This window comes from Chlorocebus sabaeus, chromosome 24 (genome assembly GCF_047675955.1).
Source record: "Chlorocebus sabaeus isolate Y175 chromosome 24, mChlSab1.0.hap1, whole genome shotgun sequence".
NCBI classification, from domain to species: Eukaryota; Metazoa; Chordata; class Mammalia; order Primates; family Cercopithecidae; genus Chlorocebus; species Chlorocebus sabaeus.
In genome coordinates, this window is record NC_132927.1 from 48,871,168 (window position 1) to 48,896,752 (window position 25,585).

The following is a 25,585-nucleotide window of genomic DNA, read 5'->3' on the forward strand; positions in this document are numbered from 1 at the left end:
AAGCTACCCTTATCTAAGAATAGGGATTGAACAGCATGAAAATACTGTGCCCTTTGGCTAGTTAAATTAAATCTGTTTTTATAGATGCTTTGCAGAGTAAAAGCAAATGATCATTTACTCTCACATCCTCTTATGACCTGGAATGATGCCTTATGTGGAAGCAAGGGGCTCCCATGTCCTACTTAGGAGGCTAAGGAAATCCAAAGGGAGCGCTTCTCGTTTTAGATCCACATGATCCCAGGTTGTTCATCCAAAGATGCATCCAGAAGGAGCAACAGCTTCCTGTCTTTCACTTATGTGGATGTCCGTATTGCGGTATCTTTTCTGTTGCCTCTTCTGTGTTTGTTAAGCAGATACGGATTTGTGATCCACTTCAAGTCCTCACCACCGTGCTGTCCTGCAAGAACCATGCTGAAGAAAAGCTCATTTTTCCTAGGCTTCAGCTAACCATGCCTAAGGTCTGAGGACATTTGGTCAAACATATTCAAATATCTTGAAAGGTGAGGCTCAAGGATACAGACTTATGACTTCCAAAGGGCCCATCAGCCCTCAACGCTTTACCAGGTTGGCACCTTGCTTCCAAAGATGTTCACAGCTCCCTTCAAGTATGGATGGCAAGTTGTGCATGGACTGCCTGTTAAGTGAGAAACCAGAGCCTGGGCCATCCCTGGTGTCTTGGCCATTACCATTGCTCACAGCAGCGATAGTGAATGGTACCCGAAAGGGAATTGTAAGCAGTGGTCACACCTACTAGGATGACTCAGATTTAGGACTCAAGAGGAGGCTCCTAACTTTCCTGCACCCACACATGGAGGGACTTTGTCTCGCCAACCAGTACTGACTCCCCTTGGAATCCAAGTGAAGGACAATGAAAAGCAGCACATCAATGTGAGAAGAGCATGAGCTCGGGGGTCACACAGCTCTGGGTTCAAATTCTGGCTCCATACTTACCTTGGGTAAGCCACCTGACCTGTTGGAGTTTCAGTATCCTCATTTGTAAAATGGGGGTGTTTAAACCTAAACACTGCTTCAGAGCAAACATCACCAACAACTAAAATAGTACAGCTAGACTCTGCTCCCAAATCCTCTTTGCTTCTTTCTCCAGAATCTCTCTCATCCCACAAATCATCCCTTGCAAGGACAGTCACAGCATGAAATTATTATTGCCACTTGACATGTATAATCATTTTTATAGTGCTTCCACTTCTACTTCCACATTTAATTGTGTGATTGACAGGACTAGAAAGGTGAGCCTTTGGGTACCAGTCCAGTTCCTTCTCCATCACCCCACACAGCAACATCACATTCTGTCCACACGCCTCATTTTCCTTCAAGAGACTACATGGGACCCAAAAGCTCCCAAAGTCTGGATGTGATTCTAGGCAGCTTAGGTATGGAGGGCAGAGAGGAGGCACACACACCTGTGAAAAGAAAAATAGGATACTTGAAAATCACAAGAAGAGCTCTTGGCCGCTGTGCAATGCTCCAGCCGAGTGGTTCTCCACTCCAGGAGGACGTTCTGAAGCTGGGAAATGAGATCTGTGCTGTCTTAGGAGCCCACAGCAAAGGAGAGGACATAAGGGTCTTCTTGAGGAGTTCAGCTGCATGCTTGCAGCCCAGGGCCCCAGTCATTTGTCTGATTACCTTCCCCACCTCTTGAGAGAGTCACTGTGTTTTGTCAAAAAGAAAGGAGATTTCCAAATGAGGACTCTCATAGCAAAATATTGATTTTCAGCAGGTGTGGTTTTGAGACAGTTTGTGCTGCATGCTCTCTCCAGCTCTCACTGTGCCTTGGACTCTATTGATTCTAGTTGGTTTTGATCCTGCTTTAGCATCCCAGGCAAGCAGAAGTCCCCTGGCCCAAGAAGAGAAAATGAAGGTGGAGTGGCTCATCGGGGTAACATCCCTGCACTACAGCCGTCAACCACTCCAGGGATATGATGCCTCCCACTGCTGAGGACTCTAGCTAAGATACCGGTGTGATTTAGAGCCCTGAAGCATTGGTTTATCATCATATAGAGAACACCCTCATCCTCTTTGGAGGAGGTGCCGCTCCACTGCATCCCAAGATGGGAGTGACCTCTGGTAGTTCTGCTTATTCATAGTCAACTCAGTCATCTCTGTTGCAGAGAGAGAGAGAGAGAGATAGAGAGAGGGCAAGAAAGAGAGTAAGAGGGAGGGAGAGATGAAGGAAGTGGGAAGGGAAGGAAGAAGATAAGGCAAGACAAAATAAAACAAGACAAGACAAAGCAAGAAAGAGAGAGAGCATGCGAGCAAGTGAGCGCGCTTTTTCTCCATCCCCTTAGGAATTTACTCTCAGCAGGGGCTTGGCTTGGCTGGTTTTGCCAGTGACTCCCTTGCACTTTGCAGATTCTGAATATACATTTCCCTTAAGACTGGTTGTCTGCAGAATAGGGGAAACAAATCAGCTCCCCCATAAATCAGCAGAGGTCACTGCCAAGAGCTTTGTACGCTTGCTGTCCCTGGCAGAGATAAACTCATTGCATTTGGGAAATGGCCAAAGACCCTGAGTCCAATCTTAATTCTCATTCCCAGAAAAATCTCAGTTCTCTGTTCACCCACCCCCTGTTTACTGTCTTTGTGTTTCCTAGACAAAGCTGGCAAGGAGGAAAGAACACAGTTCCATAACTGGATCATCAAAGGCTGCATTTTGTTGCTTGGGGGAGGAGTTGCAGGGCAGGAAAGAGTCACAGATCCCTAGGCTGTGGAAAAGAGAGGCCCAGGTCAGAGGGAGGCTGAAGCCATGAGGTCTGCACGGGGTGTGAGAGATCCGCAGAGGTTCTCAGATTCTGTTTTTCTCAGACCGGCACCTTGGAGCTGCTATTATTGCTGTGGTTGGTTGCTCCCTTGAAGGGTGGTTGAGGCTGTTATAATGGTGGTCAAGGGCTAGCAATGGGTTTGGCACGGTAAGACCACCTCACAGGATTCATCCTCCAATAGGTTGTGTTCTTGTCCTCTCATGTTTCCCCCCACATCCTCACCTTGGTGTCTGGCTTTGGAGCTGGCCATATGCCATGGAGAAGATGGGAGTGGTTCCTAAACTGCTCCTCTGACCACATGGGCCTCCTGAGAGTGGACCACCTCTCTCTGCTGCCCTTTCCTCCTTGCCCCTTGATTGTCTTTCTCCTCTGATAGATCAGACTGTGAAGCTGCAAGACCAGACCCTCCCTCCCGGCAATTCCCACAGAATTAGGAGACATATTTCTGTCTGTTTACTCAGATCTTTCCACTTTGATGAGAATCTTTCTGGTTGGTAGACCACCATTCCCCACTTGTAGCAGGATGGGTCATCTCCGGGTACACCCATTCATACCCTGTGCCTGTACTTCATCTCTGCAGCCCTTAGCAGAATTGGCTAAATGCATCTCTGTGCAAAGTCTATCTTGCCTAGTTGGATCTAAGCTTTATGACATTGGGTACCTATTTGTCTTATTCAGGCTGTTATCTCAGTGTCTGACACAGTGTCCTGGCACCTAGTAAATGCTCCATAACTATTTGCTGAATATTATTTTGATTCAATGTTTAGGCATCTGCTTTATCCTGCTCTATTTTGATTGGCAAGTTCTTTCTCTTCATGAACCAGGCTTTTCCTTCCTACAGCGAGTCTATAGGAATTAGCTGGATCAGAGGGGAAATTTGTTGCTGAGCCAGAAGAGCTGGCTAGGAGAGGCTTCCTCACTGCTCATGGGGCAGCAGAGGGGTATTGTGAGATACTGATTGGGGATTTCAATTCCTTTGAGAAGTCAGAACAAGAAGCAGGGAATTGTTGCTTTGGAGAAGGGTCTGGAGAGGGTCCAGGCACTATGATAGGCTTTTCCAGATGACTCAGGAGCCACCTGGCTCTGTCAGCCAGAAAGAAGCAATGCCTGATACAAGGAGACAATGTGTCATTTTTACTCTGGACTAACATTTGTACCTAAGCGTTAAATGTTAGAATAATTTGACCGGGTGTGGTGGCTCATGGCTGTAATCCCAGCACTTTGGGAGGCCGAGGCAGGTGAATCACTTGAGGCCAGAGGTTTGAGACCAGCCTGGCCAACATGGTGAAACACTGTCTCTACTAAAAAATATATAAAAATTAGCCAGGCATGGTGGTTCATGCTTGTAATCCCAGCTACTTGGGAGGCTTAGGCAGGCGGATTGCTTGAACCCCTGAGGTGGAGGTTGCAGTGAGCCAAGATCACACTGCACTCCAGCCTGGGCAACAGAGCGAAGACTCCATCTCAAAAAAAAAAAAAAAAAGTTAGAACAATTTAAAGAGACGACAAATGAAAGCAAAGACCAATGATACCCCTCAGCCTGGGCTCCAAGACCATGAGGGATGGCTGAGCCAAGATACTCATGCTCCTCTGAGCTGAGTGTAATCCTCATTCTCCTTCTGTGCAGAGAGCAAAAATCGATGCAGTCATAAACCCAAACAAGTATGGAGCCAGTAAACTCGCTGAACATTAAATTCCAACAGGCATTTAGGAATGCCATCAGTGAACATGTATATTCGACTAACATCTGACCCTGTGCTAGACACTATGCATCTGTAAAAGATAAACACATACTGTTCCTCAAGGCACTTAAGAGTGAGCTGGATTTTTGTCTGAAATTTTCAGAAAAACACTTAGTGAAGTATGTTCACGCTAAGTTTGTTAAATCAGAATGCGTCTGGACTATCCAAGTAGTCTCAGAACCAGGCCACTATTTGAGGCCGGGCGTAGTGGCTCATGCCTGTAATCCCAGCACTTTGGGAGGCTCAGATGGGCAGATCACTTAAGGCCAGGAGTTCGAGACCAGCCTGGCCAACAAGGTGAAACCTCATCTCTACTAAAAATACAAAAATTAGCTGGGTGTGGTGGTGGACGCCTATAGTCCCAGCTGCTCAGGAGGCTGAGGCATGAGAATCACTTGAACCTAGGAGGCAGAAGTTGCAGTGAACTGAGATCGAACCACTGCCTGAGTGACAGAGCGAGACTTTGTCTCAAAAAAAAAAAAAAAAAAAAAGAACCAATCCACTGTTTAATTTCATTTGAGTCTTTCCAGTGGGTTTATTCCCATTAGTTGGGTAACTCCCCTGCTTTTGTAAATATGAGGGTATCTCAGGAAGAATAAGTCCCAAAACAAGACTCCTTGAGTTCCAACCAAAGATGAAACCAAGAGATCCTCACATGTGACCAAGACATTTTCTGCTTTCTACTTTCACTTTCTTTTTGTTTATTTTTTAAATCGAGATGTAAAAGTTGTACGTAGTTATGGTATACAGCAGGAAATTTTGATATATGTATACATTGTGGAATGTTTAAATCAAGCCATTTAACATATGCATGGCCTCACACACTTATTGTTTATAGTGAGAACACTTAAAATCTACTCTCTTAGCAATTTTCAAGTATGTAATATATTGATGCTAACTTCAGTCTCTAGTCACCACGATGTTCAAGAGAACTCTTGAACTTACTCTCCCTCTCTAATTAAAATGTGGTGTCCTTTGACCAGTGTCTCCCCAGTCCTTTCACTCCCCACCAGCCCCTGCTAGAACTGCCATTCTGCTCTCTGCTTCTGTGAGTGTGATTGTCTTCCATTCCATATACAGGCACACCTCATTTTATTGCACTTCCCTTTACTATGCCTTATAGATACCGTGTTTTTTACAAATTGAAGATTCACGGCAACCTCGCATCAAGTGAGTCTATCAGCACCATTTTTCCAATAACGTGTGCTCACTTTGTGTCTGTGTCACAATTTGGTAATTCTTGCAACATTAAGCTTTTTTATTATGATTATATTTTTATGGTGATCTGTGATTGGTGATCTTCGATGTTACTGTTGTAATTGCTCTGGGGGTGCCCAACTGCACCCGTATGAGACAATGAACTTAATCACTACATGTTGTGTGTGTTTGTTTTCTGACTGCTTTACCAACCAGCCATTCCCCCCATCTCTTTCTCTCTCCTTGGGCCTCTCTATTCCCTGAAATGACAGCTATATTGAAATTGGGCTAGTTAATAACTCTGCAGTAGTCCCTAAGTGTTCAAGCAAAAGTAACAGTCACATGTCTCTAACTTTAAATCAAAAACTAGAAATGATTAAGCTTAGTGAGGAAGGCATGTTGAAAGCCAAGGTACACTGAAAGCTAGGCCTCTTGTGCCAAACAGCCAAGGTGTGAATACAAAGTAAAGGTTATTGAAGATTAAACATGCTACTCCAGAGAACGCACAAATGATAAGAAAGCAAAACAACCTTATTGCTGATGTGGAGACAGTTTCGGTGGTCTGAATAAAAGATCCAATCAGACACAACATTCTCTTAAGCCAAAGCCTAATCCAGAGCAAGGACCTACCTTGCTTCAAGTCTGTGAAGGCTGAAAGAGGTGAGGAAGCTGCAGTAGAAAAGTTTGAAGCCAGCAGAGGTTGGTTCAAGTCCATAACATAAAAGTGCAAAGGGAAACAGCAAGTACTGATATAGAAGCTGCAGCACGTTATCCAGAAGATCTAGCTAAGATCATTGATGAAGGCAGCTACACTAAACAACAGATTTGCAGTGTAAACACCCTTATATTGGAAGAAGATAAATCTAGGGTTTTCATAGCTAGAGAAGAGAAGTCAATGCCTGGCTTCAAAGCTTCAAAGGACAGGCTGACTCTCTTGCTAGGGGCTAATGCAGCTGGTGACTATAAGTTGACACCAATGCTCATTTACTATTCTGAAAATCCTAAGGCCTTTAAGAATGATGCTAAATCTATTCTGCCTGTGTTCTATAAATGGAACAACAAAGTCTGGATAGCAGCACATCTGTTTGCAGCATGGTTTACTGAATACTTTAAGGCCACTGTTGAGACCTACTGCTGATGAAAAAAAAATATTTCTTTCCAAATATTACTGTTCATTGGCAATGCACCAAGCCATCCAAGAGCTCTGATGGAGATGTACAAGGAGATTAATGTTGTTTTCATGACTGCTAGCACACCATCCATGCTGTAGCCTATGGAACAAGAAGTAATTTCAACTTTTCAGGTCTTATCATTTAAGAAATACATTTCCTAAAGCTATAGCTGTCACAGAGAGTGATTCCTCTGATGGATTTGGACAAAGCAAATCAAAACCCTTCTAGAAAGGATTCACCCTTCTGGTTTCCATTAAGAACATTCGTATTTCATGGAAAGAAGTAAACATATCAACATTAATGGGAGTTTGGAAGAAGTTGATTCCAGCCCTCATGGATGACTTTGAGAAGTTCAAGATCCCAGTGTAGAAAGTAACTGCAGATGTGGTGGAAATAGCAAGAGAACTAGAATTAGAAATAGAGCCTGAACATGTGACTGAATTGCTACAACCTTATGATAAAACTTTAGTGAATAAGGAGTTGCTTCCTATGGAAGAGTAAAGAAAGTGGTTTCTTGAGAATGGAATCTACTCCTAATGAAGATGCTGTGAACACTGTCGAGATGACAGCAAAGAATTTAGAATATTACATCAACATAGTTGATAAAGCAGCAGCAGAATTTGACAGGATTGACTGTAATTTTGAAAGAAGTTCAACTGTGGGTGAAATGCCATCAAACAGCATCACACCCTACAGAGAAATCCTTTGCGAAAGAAAGAGTCAATGGATGTAACAAACTTCATTGTCTTATTTTTAAGAAATTGCCATAGTCACCCCAGTCTTCAACAATCACCACCCTAATCAGTCAGCATCCAACAATATCAAGAGAAGACCCTCCTCCAGCAAAAAGATTAGGACTCACTGAAGGCTCAGATGATCCTTAGTATTTTAACAATAAAGTAATTTTTAATTAAGGTATGTACCTTGTTTTTTTAGACATAATGTTATTGCACACATCATTGACTCCATATAGTGTAAACATAATTTTTATGTGTACTGGGAAACCAAATATTTCTTATGACTTGCTTTATTGTGGTGGTCTGGAACCAAACCCACAATATCTCCAAGTTCTCCCTACTTAAGTGAAGACACGTGGTATTTTGTCTTTCTGTACCTGACTTATTTCACTTAACATAATGTTCACCAGGTTTGTTCATGTTGTCACAAATGATAGGATTTCCTTCTTTGCTAATGCCGAATAGTATTCCATTATGCCCATATACTGCATTTCCTTTACCCATTTATCTATTCATTGATGGACGCATAGGTTGACTCCATATCTTGGCTACTGTGCTCTCCCTTTCTTTTGTGCTGGGTAAGGAGTGAGTCTTGGTGAATCCTTGTCATTGCTCTGGGTTTTTCTGGCCAGACATCTCTAAAATGTGTCCCCCAGCTGATGGGAGGTCTCTGCCTCCTCCTTCTGTCCCTTCCCTGGAAAGAGCACCAAGGAAGAGGTCCTTAATGACCAGTCCTGCCTCTCAGCTGAGCACTCTCCTCCTCCCTGACCAGCTGTCCATTCCGCTCACCACTAGGGCCTTTGTCTGGCTTCGTGGGAAGAACAATGAGCATACATGGGAGAAGATGCTTCGTCCATCAGGACAGCCACTAACTAACGAGCCCACCATCCTCAGTGAAGGCCAACCTGGCCTTCTCTCTTGGAACAGCCAAGCTTTCCAATGTAGCTGAACTGAATTCCACTTCAATGGATAAATAATATTTTGTTCACTGACAAGTCCTCTTTTCTAATGGACCAGGATTTTCCTACCCTTGATGGGGATAGATCTGTTTGGAAGGGACCGCAAGTTTCTAGGAATTAGCTGGAAATCAGGGGTGAAATTATTGGCCAAGGCCAGAATGTATAACAGATGCCCCTGGGAGCCGAGGAGAAGAGGTGGCACCTTGCTGCAGTACCTACGCCTCCTGGGTGTTAATTACATATCCTGTGATGTGGTTCCCAAGAACTCCTTCCAGGACAAGGTTGTGGCCCTGAAATGCACAAACTGACCCAATTGCATTATTGCCTGTTTTTTTAAATTAAACTTTTTATTTTGAGATACGCATTGATTCTGATGCAGATGTAGGAAATAATGTGCTGTTTACCCAGTTTGCCCCAAAGGGAACATCTTGCAAAACTATAGTGCAATATCACAGCTGTGACATTGACATGGCTACAATCCCCTGATTTTATTCATATTTCCCAATTTTACTTGTGCCCCATGTGTGTATGTGTGCATTTAGTTCTATACAACTTTATCACATGTGTTAAGACGTGTCAAAATACGGAACCATTCTGTCACCATGAAGATCCTTCCTGTTGCCTTTTATAACCACACCTCCCTCGTTCCCTCTCCTCCTTCATCTTTAACCCCAGCAACTACTAATCTGTTCTTTGTCTCTATAATTTGTCATATCAAGACTGTTACATAAATGAAATAATATGGTTTATAATCTGGAGCTTGGCTTTTTCACTCATCCTAATTCCCTTGAGATTCATCCAAGTTGTTAGGTAGAAGAACAGTTTGTTCCTCCTCATTGCCGTGTCTGGTTTTAATCATTAAGCACACCAACATGGCACTCAAGCCCAGTTACAAATCCTTTGGGACATGATCCTCAGGGATCTTTTATTCTAATAGAGCCCATATGTTTTGTTTGGTGCTTCTGAGTTTGGGGGGGGCGGGTGGGACATGCTGCAAGTTCTTCCAGGTACACGCAAACATACCTAGGTTCCTTCATCTCTTTCCCCAAAACAGTGATCAATTGGATTGTAATATTCTTTAGCACTGGTTGACAGCCCTTCCTTGTGTCTCCTTGTCACCTTCCTCCCCAGGAGCACATCTACAAGCTGATGAAGAGTGACAGCTATGCCCGCTTCCTCCGGTCAAATGCTTATCAGGACTTGCTGCTGGCCAAGAAGAAGGTATCTTTGGGAAGGGCAAGCTTGCTCTTCTTAGCACTGTTGACTCTTGCCTGCTGCTTGCTGCTGGTTTGAAATGAGAATATCATCCCTTGGGTTTTATTTATTTCCTTTTTTCTTCTTTCCCTTCTCTATCTGCTCCCATTCTAATGGAAAACAGTTAGAATTGTCACCACCCCAGCTCCACTGCAAGGTCCAGGATGGGGCATCCTGCCTCATCCCTATTGCCTCTCGCTGCATGTCCTGCCCATGGTAGGGTAGGGGGTGGGTACATAGGGTGACTAAACACCAAGGCCATAGTGGCTCAGCATAGGAGGGCAGGGCTGGCAGTAACACGTGTAAAACCCTTAGGACACCGGAGAGAGCCCCTCACTGCAAAGTCCAGCCCCCTCACCTCAGACTTCTCTCCCTGACCAGCCCAGAGAGGAGTATGAGGCCAGGATTGGGGCAGTTCCCTCACTGGACAGAAAGCCTTGTCAGTTTCAAGAGCACGATCAAGTACCTGAAGTCATCCTGGGGTTTCTCCCTCCTTGACACCCCTTTCCTCTCCCTCACCTGCCCCACGGTGTTGCCTTTCTCTCTTAACCAAGAAGTAACTGCACCCAGCTCCTTCCTCCTTCTCCTTAGAACTCGGCCATGGTTCCTTGCAGCCCATAGAGTCACAGATTTGGGGCACAGGGGCCCTCAGCATGCAGGTGAGGGGTGACAGAAGCAGGGATGAACTCAGCTAGAGTCCTGGGAAGAGTGGAGGAAGAGCAGGCAGGAGAATAGGGTCCAGGAAGGGAATGGAGGGCAAGAGAGAGGGCTCCTGGTTTCAGTACACCTGCCCACCCTTTGTGCTTTTCAGTTCTGATCTGAGGCCCATGTGTGGTTAAGTGTGGCTCAACTTGCACCAAACCCCATGACTTCTGTGCCATGGCACTTAGGAGCACATGCAACCCTTTCTTCCCCCTCCTGGCCTCCCGGCCCCAGGTCCTAAGCACATGGTTGCCCATCACACGCTCTCTGTTGGGCTGCCTCTCAGCCACGCAAGCCTTCTCTCTGTGTGCTGTCACCCTCATGTGCCAGGATCCTGTCTGCGTATCTGGTTGGGACCACACAACTCCAGAGTCCTGGAGAGCGTTTATACCCTGCTCTCGTGCCCTTGTGTAGCCCTGGGAAGAGGCCATAGAGTCTGAGAAAGGGAAGAGGACTTCTGGGGCATCCCGATTGTCAGCAGCCCAGCTCTCTGGGTTTCCTGCATCCCTCCCCTCAGGTGTGGCTACTGTGATGGGCAGTGTGGAGCCTGGCCTCCTGTCGACTCCCCTGATGGAGGATGTCCGTGGAGGGGCTCCTTTGGAGGAGGCTGACGCCCTCACACATGGCTCTAATGCCCATTTTTTCTAAGAACTATAGGAAAGAAAAGTGACAGGAGCTTTTGATAACTCCAGCCCAGATCTCATGGGTGAAGGTCAAAGTAAGTTTTTCTTATTTTCTGTGGCTCAAGACACCTGACCTGATCACAATTTGGTGACTTTCTAAGGCTCTGGCAGTTTGACCAATCTGGGCCTGTCTACACAGCTTGAAGAAGAGAAGCTAGAGGCCATTCATTCTCCTTGTGGGTTTGAACACAAAGGAAAAATGCACCCCGAACCCTGCAGATCTGTGTGCAGACCCTGTGGTTGCAGATCCTCCCTTCCAAGAAGAAAACCTCTCAGAGGAGGTCATTCGAGTGAGGAAGGAACTGGCAAGCTGTCTGGGAAAAGTTCCTTAGAATTATCCTCCCAGCTCCCGGAGTAAGGGATGTTCTTGAGACAGAAAGCCCTTGCAGATACCAACAACATCTCAACACCGAGTTGTTTCCCAAAACAGTGACAAAATGTGCTTCCTCCTTCTATTTCTTCCTGAGAGTCTCCACGTATGGATCTGATTTGTAACTCGGCACTTTCAGGTAGGCCTAGAGTATTCTTCTGATTTCAGAGACGGGTTCACCGTATCCAGGTCATAAAAGGTATGTGAGATTCGCAACCTCCAGTGGAGAGAGGGAATATGAATCGGCCTCACTTTTCTGCTGAGAACTGACCTGGACGGAGTCTTGAGGCACAGCCTTCTGATCCTTTATCCCTAATTCAGCCTCTTTTCTAATATTTTCAAAATAAATGGTAGTCACACCGAAGAACCAGGTTCTCAGGGTGTAGGTGAGCTGAGTCCTGAGGGCTACTCTAGGAAACTTCAGTACCAATGATGATGGTTTTCCAGGCAGCTCAATGGCCAGTGCAAGGCAGAGGAGCCCAAGTGAGCCAGACCAGTGGCCACCCTCTGTGAGCCAGAGGACAAGAATGATAGGCCGAGAATGACAGCTGCAGGGCCCAGGACTGGCCTGACTTGAGCCAAGTGTATGCCACCCAGGCTGGCCACAGGGTTCAAGCTGAGTCCTGCCATCCCCAGAATAGACTTGGTACCCAGGGCCAAGCATGAGTCCTTCCATTCCTAGTGCAAGAAGAAAGCCCAGCCCAACTCTGTGGTGGCGTGTCATTTGTGTTTATTTTCCTTCTGCAACCTCCTGTCTGTCTTCCAGCAGCTGGCTGAGCTGACAAGGGGCCCAGCTCCAAGGAAGTCCCCCAACTTCATCCACACAGGCAGTTGCCTTTGGCCTGTCCCCTCTGCTTTCAGCACAGTCCGCACACCCACAGACACCAGGCTGCCTCTTCAGCCCCCTCATTTCAGTTATTTGCTGGGTGTATGTGTGTGTCTATGTGAGTGTGTGCACTCTCTGAACTTCTCAGCCTCGGGCTCAGGACCCTGGAATGGGCTCCAGGATACACTAGCAGGTATTTGGGCAGTCATTCTACTCTCCCGGAACCCCTGCAGGTAGGAAATGTGGGGTGAAGGGAAGGTCAGGAACACCCCATACCTCTCTTCCTCCTGTAGTGGAAGGAGGCTAGGCCTGGAAGGACATAGGACATTCAAGGGCTTTGCCTCTCCTCACCCCTGTTCTGGGCACCCCCGCTAAGAGTTCCCCACGATGGTTTCTGAGCTTCCTCTAGCCTGTTGTATGTACATCTTGGCAGGTGTTAGGTCACCTTTTGGATACTGAGAAAACATTTTCTGTTTCTCAGAACAATCCCCATGTTATTGTCTTCTGAGACCCAAGACCCTTTGTCCATGGCAAAGGCTATGAGTAGACCCTCCTTGCTCTAAGGACACAGAACGACGGTCACTAGGAAGTCACTGAAGTTAGCAATCTTTCTGGCTGCCTCTGGGCAGGGGAATCTCAAGAGAGAAAACAGTCCTAAGGCAGATTCATGGATGAGTAGATGACTTCGCTTCCCCAGCAGCCACTTCCTGACATCCCTCCCACACCCCGCTGGCCCTCAGAGCTAGTCTGTTCTGTGTCAGGACTTGGGGCCCCCACCACCAGGACTCCTGCCTGTGGGCACAGCAGGTTGAAAGCAGCAAGCAAGCTGCTCAAACCCACCGACTGTGGTCCTGTGCAAAGTCGCGATGGTTCTGATCCAAGCCCCGCAAGCACAATTCATGGTCCCTGGAGAAGCAAAGCCCCCTCTCTGCTCACTACTCCAAGGTGGTGGCACCATTTCTCGTGGGCTTCTGTCTTCTGTCTCTCCCACTGACTCTTCCAACAGCTCTGGCTGCTTCTCTTTTCCCATTTTTCACCCCATTTTGCTTTGGTTTTTGTTATTCTTTAGCTGCGGCTGCTGCTGTTTGGAAACCACGTGTAAGCTGAAGACTTTTTTTTTCTGTATTTTTCTCCCTTTTTTTTTTTTTTTTTTTTTTTTTTTTTTTTCCTAAAGCCAGAAAGTGAGCAAGGTCGTAGAACTTCCCTAGAAAAGTTCACTCGCAGTGTGGTAAGTTCAGTCGGTTTTCTTCCCTCAACTTTTCTTTTGATTTTGGTTTTGGTTTTTTCTTTCTTCTTTCTTTCTTTTTTTCCCCCTTTGGTTGTTGTTTCCTTCGGGGTGGGAGGGAGTCCAGTGCTTTCTCCCTTGACTCAGCCCTTTTCTTTTCTTTTGCGAGTGTCTGCAGCTTCTCTTCTAGGGATGAAAATGCAAAAAGAGCAAGCGGCTCCCTCTGCAGAAGGTGCACACTTGATTGCCCAGCCTCAGGCCTGGGCATTTGATCTTCTGTTTAGGGCTTTGAGGAGGAGGGACTCTGCTGCCCTCAGGGCTGTGCGGTTTGTGCATCTTCTGCAGCAGCCCAGGGAGAAGCCATCGAACTATACCGTGAAATAAATTGGCTCAGAACTGTAGCTCATCAAAAAAAAAAAAAAAAAAAAAAAAACAAATTTCCCTCTGTGAACCCTGGCAGTCACGCCGGTGTAGGTTGTGAGCTAATGTTGCTGTGTAGGTGGCTTTTGCTGTGTGCAGAAAGCGGCCGTGCTGCATGGGTCCTGGTGATGTGGCCTAGCTGGCGTGTGTGTTAGTTGCCTCTGCATGAATCCCTTCCAGCCCCCATCAGCCTCATGTGCACAGTGTGACTGGGAGAGGAGGGAAGTAGCTGAATCCCTGCGGCATCCTGGGTACTCCCCTGGGGGGGTGGGGAGGGGGGCAAGGTCCTACCGGCCTCCTCAGGCCTTGATTCTGACAGGCTGGGTAAAGATGGGCTTCAGATTCCTACAGGTTCGTGGTATGCCCCATCTAGAGAGTGGTAGAGCTCCCCACAGTGGCACAGAAAGACAGCCGTGGCAACAGGCAGGAGTGGGGAGTCCGTGGCTCTTCCCTGGGGTGCATGGCTGAGGCTCTCGACCATGGTTTGTAGAACAACACAGGCCAATACCCTCTTTCGATGCTGGTCGCCCCAAGATTTGAATGTCGAGCTCAGGGCACAAGAAATACTCAATCCCACTGAATCGTGGGGCCGTCCTATAACATGAACATCAAACCAGAGGGAACCAAGATAGCAACCAGGGAGCAGGGGTCCCACGCAGGGAACAGGCCACATTCCCTTCCCAAAGGGTGGCAGTCCATTGATACTGACTTGCCTTTGTTCCACCTCTGTTGAAGAGGAAAATCCTTGTAAAACCTGACTACTGTGTGACTGGTATACATATTTCATCCTTTCAAGAAAAAGTCTAAGGATCCTGGGTTGAAAGCAACCTAGTCATTTACCTGTCATAGCTAGATGCATTTTAAGTGCATTTAAACATTATCTTGAATTTGCTACATGTAAACATCAAATAACTCTAGTAGGTGGCAATTAAACATCGGTATTCATCCCTTCCGTTCCTCAGTCTTCCCTCTCTGTGGCCTTTCCTCATGAGAAATCAGAACGTGCAGAACACAAGGCCTGTGGGTGCCTCGTCTGTCTTCATGGCTGGTTTGCCATGGCCATGTGGCTCCGCACACCAAGAAGCTGTCAAGGGCTGTCAGAGGCAAGGCCTCTGGGACTTCCTTCGCTCCACGATGGCCTGAGAGAAGGTAGTGGGATCCCATCTCTCTCTGTCTCTTTTGAGGCCTGGTTACTATGCGGGTAGAGGATGTTTAGGGATTTTGCTGACAAGCCAAGAGTGCTTGTGGCTCTCAGGTACAAACTGTAAGCAGAGCCTTGACAGCCCCCCGGAAGCTCTTCAGGGTGACCGTGCAGGCCGCGGGTGCGAGAGATGAAGCCTGGTACTTGGACAAAACGTCCAGACATCTTCAGGCTGTTTTTCTAGAGAAGTGAGTATCAGGAAAGGCAAGAATGGTCTCGCCGAAGCTCTGTGAGGAGCGTTTATTGATCTCCCTTCATCCCAGAAGTGGCGTTGGCTTGGGGGTTCTCCAAGGTCTGTTAGCAAAGCATTTGGAACAAGAAACCACCAAGACACCCCTAAGTGTCTGAAGTGCACACATGGGAGAGCTTCCAGAGAGAGTTTCAGGGCGAGCTGAAGGAGAAAAGTATCCTAAGCTCCTGAGGGTATGGATAAAAGGCCCAAACCGGAAAAAAAAAAACAAAAACCTGAGTTCCTAAATTCCTTGCCGCTCTTTTATGAACAAGAGACTGTAATAGGTGATGCATTCAGAATTTGGGGTTCCAGTGGTGGAGATGTATTGCCATCCATCCATGCTCCTCGTGTTCTTGGGGTGACACCATACCCCCACAAGATGTGGCTAAGTTTGGGGATATGGCCCATGGCTATAGAAGTTTGGGGATATGACCCATGTGTTGGCTCTCAGATTACTTAAGGCTGGAACCCAGGAATCTGGTCTCAACAGCCCAGTGGTCTCATCAAACAGAACTAACTGACCAACCACTATGCCTTGCAATTTGATAGCCATTCTCTGAATACCATATGCATTAAGTACTTGATTTCTCTAAGAGAAGATCTACGTGAATGTTTTATCTGCTGTATACTGCAAACTATCAAACTAAACGGAGGGCTAATTCAATAGCATTCCCGTGTTGCTGGAAAAGACGTGTAGAACATGACCCACGTCATGGGGCTAATAATGGAAATCGGGGAGTGAAGCGGGGCAGCTCACGGACCAAGGACCAAAGACATGAGGCCAATTGCCATTTAGGATTAATTGATGGCAAAAAAAAAAAAAAAAAAAAAAAAAAGTTGATCCAGGTGATTGGATAGCTCATTCAGCTGGAGGCTTGTCAAGACTGAATCTGATTTCAGAATTTCTCCCTAGAACATGCCAATGTCCTTTCTTTTCTTAGTAGAAGAGAAGCACTTGGAAAAAACAAATTGTTCTTTCCAAGTCTTATGTCATGCCATGACATAGAGGGATTATCTGTTAGGACCACACATGCCCCCTTTTCCATGAGATCCTAAGGAGACATTTAATATGGTTCATGGAAGCTTTTAGGGCCATGTTAGTCTGGGTGCCGAAGGGGCCTGGCACTCCCCAGTCAATAGAGAAAGTGCTGTGTGAGCTTCTCTTTCCAATGCAAGCTTCATTCCAGGTCACTCAGGACTTGGATATACAAAGCAAATGTCTGGGGCCGCTGTACTAAGCATTCTGTCATTTTGCAGACTGAGACCACAAACCCTGCTTATTTGATAAGGTAGGCCCAGGTTCTGAACTAAACATGACTAAAGTCCACAGCAGGATGCAACTAGCCTACAATGCACGTTCATCCAAAATGGAAAACAAGACTCCCTCTGGTGGGCCCAGCCCCACAGATGCCCAGCTGGCCAGGCAAAACACAGGCTGGGTTTCAGCCCCTGTTGATCCTCACCTGCCCTTGTGCAGTGAATAACCCACACCACTGTACATGACCGCCCTTGTCCAAGGAGCCTCAGTTTCAGAAAGAGCTATAACACATAGCAGCTTCTCCAAGGCACCCCATACATGGCCTCAGGTCATGTGATTTGGAGCCTGTATCTGCCTAATCCTGCTCACAGGGAAGCTTCCTTTCACAGTGGCTGTCACATATGAAAACCACAGTAGGAGAACTCTGGCTAGTCACTGTGGGTTGCCTTTGCTTCACCTTCCAGCTCTTCTTCAGATTCTTTGATGGGAAGTCTCAGTCGTTACTGACCAAGGAGAGGAGGTGCCTTCTCTCACTGAAGGCTCTTTCCTGTTGCTTGGTGATGACCAGCCTGCCACTCTCTGCTGTCTTCCTGGTTTTGCAGTTGACAGAGGACAATGGGAGCATGAAGGTGGCCAGAGCTAAAACGTTCACCCTCCCACTGCTTCTTGAGACAGAGTCTCACTCTCCCAGGTTGGAGTGCAGTGGCGCAATGTTGGCTCACTGCAACCTCCACCTCCTGGGTTAAAGCAATTCTCCTGCCTCGGCCTCCTGAGTAGCTGGGATTACAGGCACGCGCCACCACGCCCAGCTAATTTTTGTACTTTTAGTAGAGATGGGATTTCACCATATTGGTCAGGCTGGTCTCAAACTCCTGACCTCAAGTGATCCACCTGCCTCGGCCTCCCAAAGTGCTGGGATTACAGGCATGAACCACCACGCCCGGCCCCCTGCTCTCTCTTAAGTGTGCTTGTTCCTTCAGCTTCCACAGAGTCTACCACAGTGGGGTGGGGGCCTCACCACAGAGGGCCTGGCTCTGACACAGAGGACCAGGAGCACGCATGGGAGGGAGAGGGGGAGAGAGGAAATGGGGCACTCAGCTAAGCCACAGGAGCAGCTCCTTTTTTGAGATACTGGCTGAAGCCATCTGGTGAGAACTCCAACCTGGAGAGGAGAAGCTGGAGAAAGTCTTTTGCTCCTCATGTCTAGTTCCACAGAAAAAGCCACAGAGGGTGATAGCACTGAAGTTAGGAGAAAATGGCAACCCCAAGTGAGGCTGGTGTTGGCCGCCCTGGGTACCTTTGGGCACTCAGTTGAAACCTCACCTGCCCTCTTAAGAGCTTCATCAGCTCCAGCCTTGGGCTCCAAAGATAGAAAATGGAGTTGCTGGTGCCAGAGCAAGCACTGGAGGCTACGGAGGAGAGGGGAGAGGAGGACCAGGCGTTCATCCACCTCCTAAGAGAGCATCGAAGTTTAGCTTTGCCAAGGTGCTCCTTGGAATTGCAGCAGGAAGGGCCGGAAGCTGCAGAAGGCTTGGCACGTGATGGGTGGCATCTCTGCGACAGGCTTTCCTGTCCTGCCTGCCAAGGAATGCAGCAGGCAAGTCAGATGGGGAGCGGGAAGCTCTGGGAGCCAGCTGCCACTCAGCCTCCTCGCCCCCTCCTTCCCTCCCCCTCTTCCTTCCCCTGCCAAAAGCCAAGGAGAGCTAATGAGAGCCAAGAAGTCAACAGCTCAACCACCCCCCTCCAGGCAGCTCTGTAGACAGAAACCCCCAGCTCCAGGCCCAGGTGCTGACCGGAAGTGGAGGGCTGAGGCTCTTGGCAGGGGAGGGAGAAGGCAGACAACCAGGGCAGTCAGCCAAGCAGCAGGAGCAGCTCCTGCCCCCGGGAGGACGATGCTGTTTTCCCCTCCTCCTCCAGGTTTCATGGGGAACAGCCTTGCACCCTGGTGGAATGAGTTCCCAAATACCTAGACTCAGCAGAGTCCCCAGAGGGCTTTGACCTCAGTTGAAATCTTTCCATGCCTCTGGCAAAGGCCAGTTGGCTAAAAATCTTTCCAAAGGGTTAGTTTTTATTGCAAACAGTCCTTGGACTCCTTTGGGACCACTGGGTCACAAACGTTAGTGCCAGCCTCTCCCATCTCAGAGCGCTGAGATCCAGCTGCAGTGAAACCCTGGCCCCGGCTGGAGCTGGAGGGAGACTTCCATCGAAGTGTTTGGGAAGGAAAGCACGGAAACCTGCCTCTGTCGAGCAGCAAGTGCATGTCCTGGGACTCTGAGACACCTCAGCAGCCCCCCTGCAGACTGGCTCCTGCTTCCAGCCTCAGCTTGCTAGCTATGTGATCTCAAGCAAATCACTAGCCCTCTCTGAGCCCTGATTTTCTCCTCTGAAGTGACCTGGACTAGGTCATCTCGGTGGTGTCTTCCAGCTAGGGGTGTTCTGCAGGTCTGTGCTTCCCTCTGTCCTGAGATTTCTGAGTTATGTGACTCATTCCTTAGAATGGGAGAGGAGCTGCCTTCCTGCCCAGTTAGTTACCTGATTCAGAAGTGCCTGCCAGCCTGTGAGGCTGGGAAATAAACTGGATAGAGTTGAGTTGGGTATATTTACAAAGCCTGGACATGCACTGGCAGGAGAATTGAGTGCCCTGAGCTCCCCACACCTACACCATAGGCCCTGCTCAGTTATTCAGGGTTCACTCATCCATGGTGAGTTGCTGGAGGGTCAGGGAGGACTCACAGAGAACAGGGTGAGTGCCCTACACCCTTCAGGCTTGCTAGTTCTGCAGTCCCCGCCCTTCTGGTCTGGATGCCCAGCTGTGTGTGTGTCAGGTGGGGTCAGCTGGACAGAAAGGTGGACACCAGGGTCGGTGTTGCCACATCACTGCATGCACTGTGGGGTCTCAGGGGCCCTATGGGTATAGAAAGGGATGAAATGTGAGCACTTGGGAATCTCAGCACACTCTGCTGCTCACCTGCTACCAGGCTTTCTGGTTCCCTAGGGAACCCCGGGCCAGCTTGTCACTGTCCTCTTTTAGAGATGGGAAATAAGAGTATGAGAGACAGTGTTATCCTGTTTACAATCAGTGGTGAAGTCTGTGGTTAAGACCAGGTTACAACTCCTCTATGCTTCGCTTTTTATCTTGGCTCTGTGTGAAATTAGGAAAAGCATATTTACTGTTATAGTTTTGTAGCTGGAAAATGAAAATATAAAAGTCTATTTTTTATAAACTGTAAAATGTAAAACAACAGGCTCAGCATGGCTGGTGGGTGCAGAGAAGACACAGTGACAAAGTGGCTCCTCATGGGGTTGACAGGGAGGAGTCTTGAGACTTTTATCAAAAAGGGCCACAAGTTGGTTGTCAGTTTTGAGACCCTGGGCCCTAGACCCCGACATTTCCCTTGGAAGGAGGAACCCCCAGCTCTTCTGGCTGATGGTCCAACCTGTCCGCCAAAAGCAGCCAAAATGCCCTCCCCACGGAGTGCCCGCGTGGAGAAAAACCCCACTGGTGACTCACCTTATGGACATGTGGGGCAATCAGGGCCCGGTGGGGGCAGCTGCTTCTGGCTTTCCCTGGCCGGCCTGCCCTCACCCCCCGCCCAGGCCCTCTCCTGCCTTCCCCAGACCCCAATGTGCCAAGCAGTCAAGTGAAAATCAAATCCTCTGAGGCAGAAAGCCACAGCTGTGTGTTTACAGCCACTGATTCAGATCCAAATCGCGTACCCTGCCAGTCTCTAGCAAGGCAGGCTGGGGGCAAAGTGTGTGGATGCCACGCAGGGATCTATTTTGGGAGGTGACCTGCAGGCGTTCTCCATGGCGGTGCCTTCCTCCCACCCCCTCTCAGGAAAGGCGTTCTCGCTTTACGAGCGGCTGATGGGGTTGTGGGGTTTTGGCATGCTGCTTGTCACTTGTGCAGTCAGACCCCAGTGCCATCCTCGCGCAGCCACATGGGAACTGTGTGGGCCCCCACCTGCCTGGTGAGAAGGCAGAGAGTGGAGTGCAGGGCCCCCCACAGGATAAACAGCGGGAAGGCCGACCACTCAGAAGACAGGACGCCCGCCTCTGCCTAGGACAGAGTCTGCCTCAGTCCTGTCCAGGGAGCAGCGGCACTGCAGCAGAAGGGCCCAGAGAGAGAGCATCCAATGGCAGGTGTCTGACAAGGGGACAGCACTGCCAATGTCAAGGTCAAGGAGAGGAGACCCAACTCTGCCTGTGGTCCAGACTGGAAAGTTCAAAGAGAAGTCAGAGAGCTTCAAATCTGAGAACCTCACAGGCTAAGAAGTAAGAACCCCCCACAACCCGCCACCATGGAAGTTCCCCCAAAACGAGCTCCTGGTGGAAGCAACTGGGGATGCTTCACCTTTATAAAATAGTGAATGAGTGTTCCTGGTTTGAGTTATTAGGAAAGCGTAGCATTTTGGAAGGAGGCCAGGATTCCTGTCCATAGGTAGGAATAACCTGTAAGATGTTGCCCTCCCGGCCAGGTGCGGGGGCTCACGCCTGTAATCCCAGCACTTTGGGAGGCTGAGGCGGGCAGATCACGAGGTCAGGAGATCAAGACCATCCTGGCTAATACAGTGACACCCCGTCTCTACTAAAAGTATGAAAAATTAACCTGGCGTGGTGGCAGGCACCTGTAGTCCCAGCTACTCAGGAGGCTATGGCAGGAGATTGGTGTGAACCCCAGAGGCAGAGCTTGCAGTGAGCCGAGATCGCGCCACTGCACTCCAGCCTGGGCAACAGAGCGAGACTCTGTCTCAAAAAAAAAAAAAAAAAAAAAAAACAAAATGTCTTCCCGCAGTGTGGCTAAATGGGACACTGTAGCAGGCGGGGAGGGGTGCTTAGAAGGACTGAGAGCAGTGGGACGTTTAGTTTTGTCATGTTTGCTCAAAGGTGGATAAGAGAAAGACCCTTGGGTGTTTGCTTAGTGGCTTCCCAATGCGTGGGAAGGTGAGACGGGGTTGGAATCATGGAGCCATCCCGGCCGTGGCAGGGCCCACAGGGCAGCGGTTCTTCCATGCCCTGTAATCATGGCCACATCCTCTCAGCCTGAGCAACAGCACCATGGCCACAAATGGGAATGGGCTTCATTGGTGTAATATTTGGCAGATTCTCTCCACACCCCCCCAACCCATGGCAGTCTGGCTTACCGTAGAAGGGTAACCTTAAAAAATACATTCCCCGCTCCAGAAAATACTCATATGTGGCCTGTTAGCAGCACAATAAGGTTGAAAGCAAAGTCCATTCCTTCCTCCCTCCCCCTGCTCACCTCTACTTCCCTGTTTGCCCCTATGTAGGTGAAGTGAGTATATTCAGCACCTTCATGGCAGGTGAGAGGGTGTATTAATCCATCTACGTCCTCTGGAAAGGCAGTCTCTGAGGGGGCCACAAGGGTTCAGCCATGGCCCATCCAATATCCTTTTTGATGACTTGGATGAAGAGACAAACATTCCAACCACATTCAAAGATCCAGACCTGCAAAGTGTGGCTCATCTGGTAGATAACGGAATTATATTTGGAAAGCATTTCCTGCAGGATGATGGGTCAAAAACAGATAGCATTTTACCAGATCATATTTGTGTGTTGTTTTTTTAAAATTCGGTTTCCCAACTACAGGATGGCATTTGTAACCTTTCCTAAAAATCAAGTGGGAAAAAAAAAAAAAGTTTTTGGGTTGTAATTGACTCCAAGCCTCGTGTAAGCAAGCGCAGAAGGCAGCTGCTTTCCAATGGCAGCTTTAGGCTCTGTAACAAAAGTGGGATGGTCAGAGAAAGGAAAAGTGTTCCATTGCTTTTTGTTGCTCTAAGCAATATGAAGTCTTGGTTCTAAGCCCCCACATTATCTGCAACTTTAACATCTAGAGACAATTCACAGAGAAGAACCTAGAAAGAGAAGGTGACCCTGGAAGCCATGTCGGAAGAGGCTGGAGTAAAAATGTCTAGCCTTCCAGCACACTTGACGGCCACCTGAGCTCTCTTTGCATTTGTCTTCAAGAGTGGACACTTCTGGATTGTTCCAGAGAGCAAGGCTAGAACAAACAGCTAGAAGATAGAAAGAAGATATTAAAAACATTCTAACAATAACAAAATATTCCAACAATAGACTATGTCCCCTCCAAGGGCAACGAGCTCCCTGCCTAGGCGTTTAGAAGCTAAATGGCCAAGGACAGTGCAGAGTAGGTTTCTACACCGGATCCCATGATCTTTTGCAACCAGAATTCTATGCTACCCCAAATACTTGTTAAATGGATCTGACTGCATTTCATTCTGTGGTTTATAAATAAGTCGTGGAAAAGGAGAATGAATTATAGGGAGGGAGTTTGCTGAGATCGGGGAGAGGGATCCAAAAGACTCAGACTAGATTCCACCTTGAGGGAGAAAAAGCCACAGGATGACACACTCAAAGCAAGAGAAACTGACAGGAAGGTGAATTACTGCCCTTCACATGTCATCCTTGCCTTTTTTTTTTTTTTTTTTTTTTTTTTTTTGTCATTTGCTGCCACAGCAGCTGGGCTCTGGGCAACAGGGCTCTCTCCCCCGAATGTCTGAAAGGAGGTCAGCAAGTGGAGGACATAGGCACTCGCTGGCACAGGGCACTGGCAACCATCGTGCAGTGAGCCCCAGCACAGCCAGTGTGGCCATGTGCGTGGGACGTCCTGGCCTGAGGTTGAAGAAAGCTCGTCCTGTCATAGTTCCCATCCGGAAAGGGTGTTGTGTTGAAAGCAAAAAGGATCATAAAGTCACTTGCCTTTTACCCAATGCCAGTTCCAGATTCCAGGAAAATGAGCTGACATCAAAAACACCTCAGCCGGCCGGGCATGGTGGCTCACATCTGTAATCCCAGCACTTTGGGAGGCTGAGACAGGCAGATCACCTGAGGTCAGGAGTTCAAGACCAGCGTGGCCAGCATGGTGAAACCCCGTCTCTACTAAAAATACAAAAACGAGCCGGGTATGGTGGTGCATACCTGTAATCCCAGCTACTCAGGAGGCTGAGGCAGGAGAATCACTAGAACCAGGGAGGTGGAGGTTGCAGTAAGTCAAGCTTGCACCACCTCACTCCAGCCTGGGCGACAGAGCAAAACTCCATCCCCCCTGCAAAACAAACAAACAAACAAACCATCACCTCAGCCTGGCCAAGAGCAGGGCATACCCCCAGAGGTCTCAGACTGAGGAGAAACTGCGCCCCCACCCGGGCTTCCCTCCTCTGGGGCGCTGCCGAGGGGACTTGTCCTCAGCCTAGCTCAGGGAAAGGGAAGGGTTCCCATGTCACATTCTTTCCAGCTGTCCTAAGAACCACCCCAATTGCCAAGGACTCTCCCTCCTCTCTTGGGCTTCACCAGGGCTGCTTTCAACTCATCGTGGGATTGTGTAATTATGGTGATTACAGCTTGTGACTTTTTTCCTCTGTTCATCTTTTGCTTTCAAATTCTTTGAGGCCTCTCATTAAACATGGCGATCCTGGTAAAGTCAGCAAAGTTTTAATAAGACACTTTTTACAGCTAAAGAAAGCCCAGTCAGGGTTGATTGCTACTATGTTCTCTCAGATACTCCATTAAAACTCTATCAGGCGCAGTTGGTGCCTGGGTATAAGAGGTGGGGGAGAAGGAGGGCAGGGAGGCAGAGCAGACCTGTACTTAGTGACAGGGCTGGAGAACCATTCCACACCATGCCCCTGGCCTTTTTCGTTTGCACCAAGCACCAAGTGCATTTGAGCCCCATGCCTAATAGGAAAAGGCAGACTGTCAAGCAAGGACCGAAAGCCTGGCCTTAACATCATAGCACATTACACTGGGAAATGGAGATGGAGCATCCAAGACAACACTCAACCCAACCTTGTAATCTGTAGCAAAAGTAGTGGGGGAATTCTGATACATGCTCTGTCCTGGTTAATACTGGAAGGTTCTGAGGCATCCATAATGCTAAATAATTAACGGAGACAATCACTAGCCTTTGTGAGTCATGACGATCCGGTGATCTTACACCTGATGGAGGTTTCCTTGGTAATGATTCAGCTTCACATCTCATTCTTGGCTAGCCTTTAATCATGGCTTGCTTGCTTTCTTTTTGTTGTTGTTGTTTTGATTTGGTTTGGTTTTTGGTGGGGTTTTCTTTGTTTGTTTGTTTGTTTGTTTTTGAGACAGAGCCTCACTTTGTTGCCCAGGCTGAGTGCAGTGGCACGATCTCAGCTCACTGCAACCTCCACCTCCCAGGTTTAAGCGATTCTCCTGCCTCAGCTTCCTGAGTAGCTGGAATTACAGGCCTGCACCATCACATTCAGCTAATTTTTGTACTCTTAGTAGAGACGGAGTTTCACCATGTTGGCCAGGCTAGTCTCGAACTCCTGGCCTCAAGTGATCTGCCCACCTCAGCATTCCAAAGTGTGGAGTTACAGGTGTGAGCCACCGTGCCCAGCTTGTAGCTTTCTTGAATAGTTATCAGAGCTGTAGGACTTCATGAGAAGGACCATCAAGGAGTGTGGGTTGTGTGTGTGAGCCCCGTGACCCACCCTTCAGCAGGTTCATCCAGGTTCCCCTCATTTCTATATTCCCTGGGGACTGCACAGATGACCGCACAGTGAAGTGCATCTTGCTCCAGCAGGACTGTGTTTCTGAGAGGCCCCCGATTGGCTGCTCGTGGCTGACAGGCCCGCACCAGCCAGACTGCCTTTTACCCTGCAGGTAGCCAGTTACCTCACTACCTGTGTCTCAAAAGAGCAAGGAGCTGGACTGTGACTGAGCAGCATCAGCCACCTGAAGTTACATGTCAAAAACCTGGCAGGGGCATTTCCCCCAACTGCATTCCCATCCACTACTGAAGGTGACCTGCTTGTGT

At 48.2% G+C, this 25,585-nt stretch overlaps 1 protein-coding gene across 1 annotated transcript in view; it reads left to right on the top strand.

Moving 5' to 3' along the window:
• RGS6 (regulator of G protein signaling 6) overlaps positions 1–25,585 on the top strand; it is a 620,766-nt gene that overhangs the window by 583,453 nt on the left and 11,728 nt on the right. Inside the window, 2 exon segments of the mRNA XM_073011133.1 lie at positions 9,719–9,808; positions 13,597–13,650. Of these exon segments, the coding sequence (XP_072867234.1) occupies positions 9,719–9,808; positions 13,597–13,650 (144 nt within the window).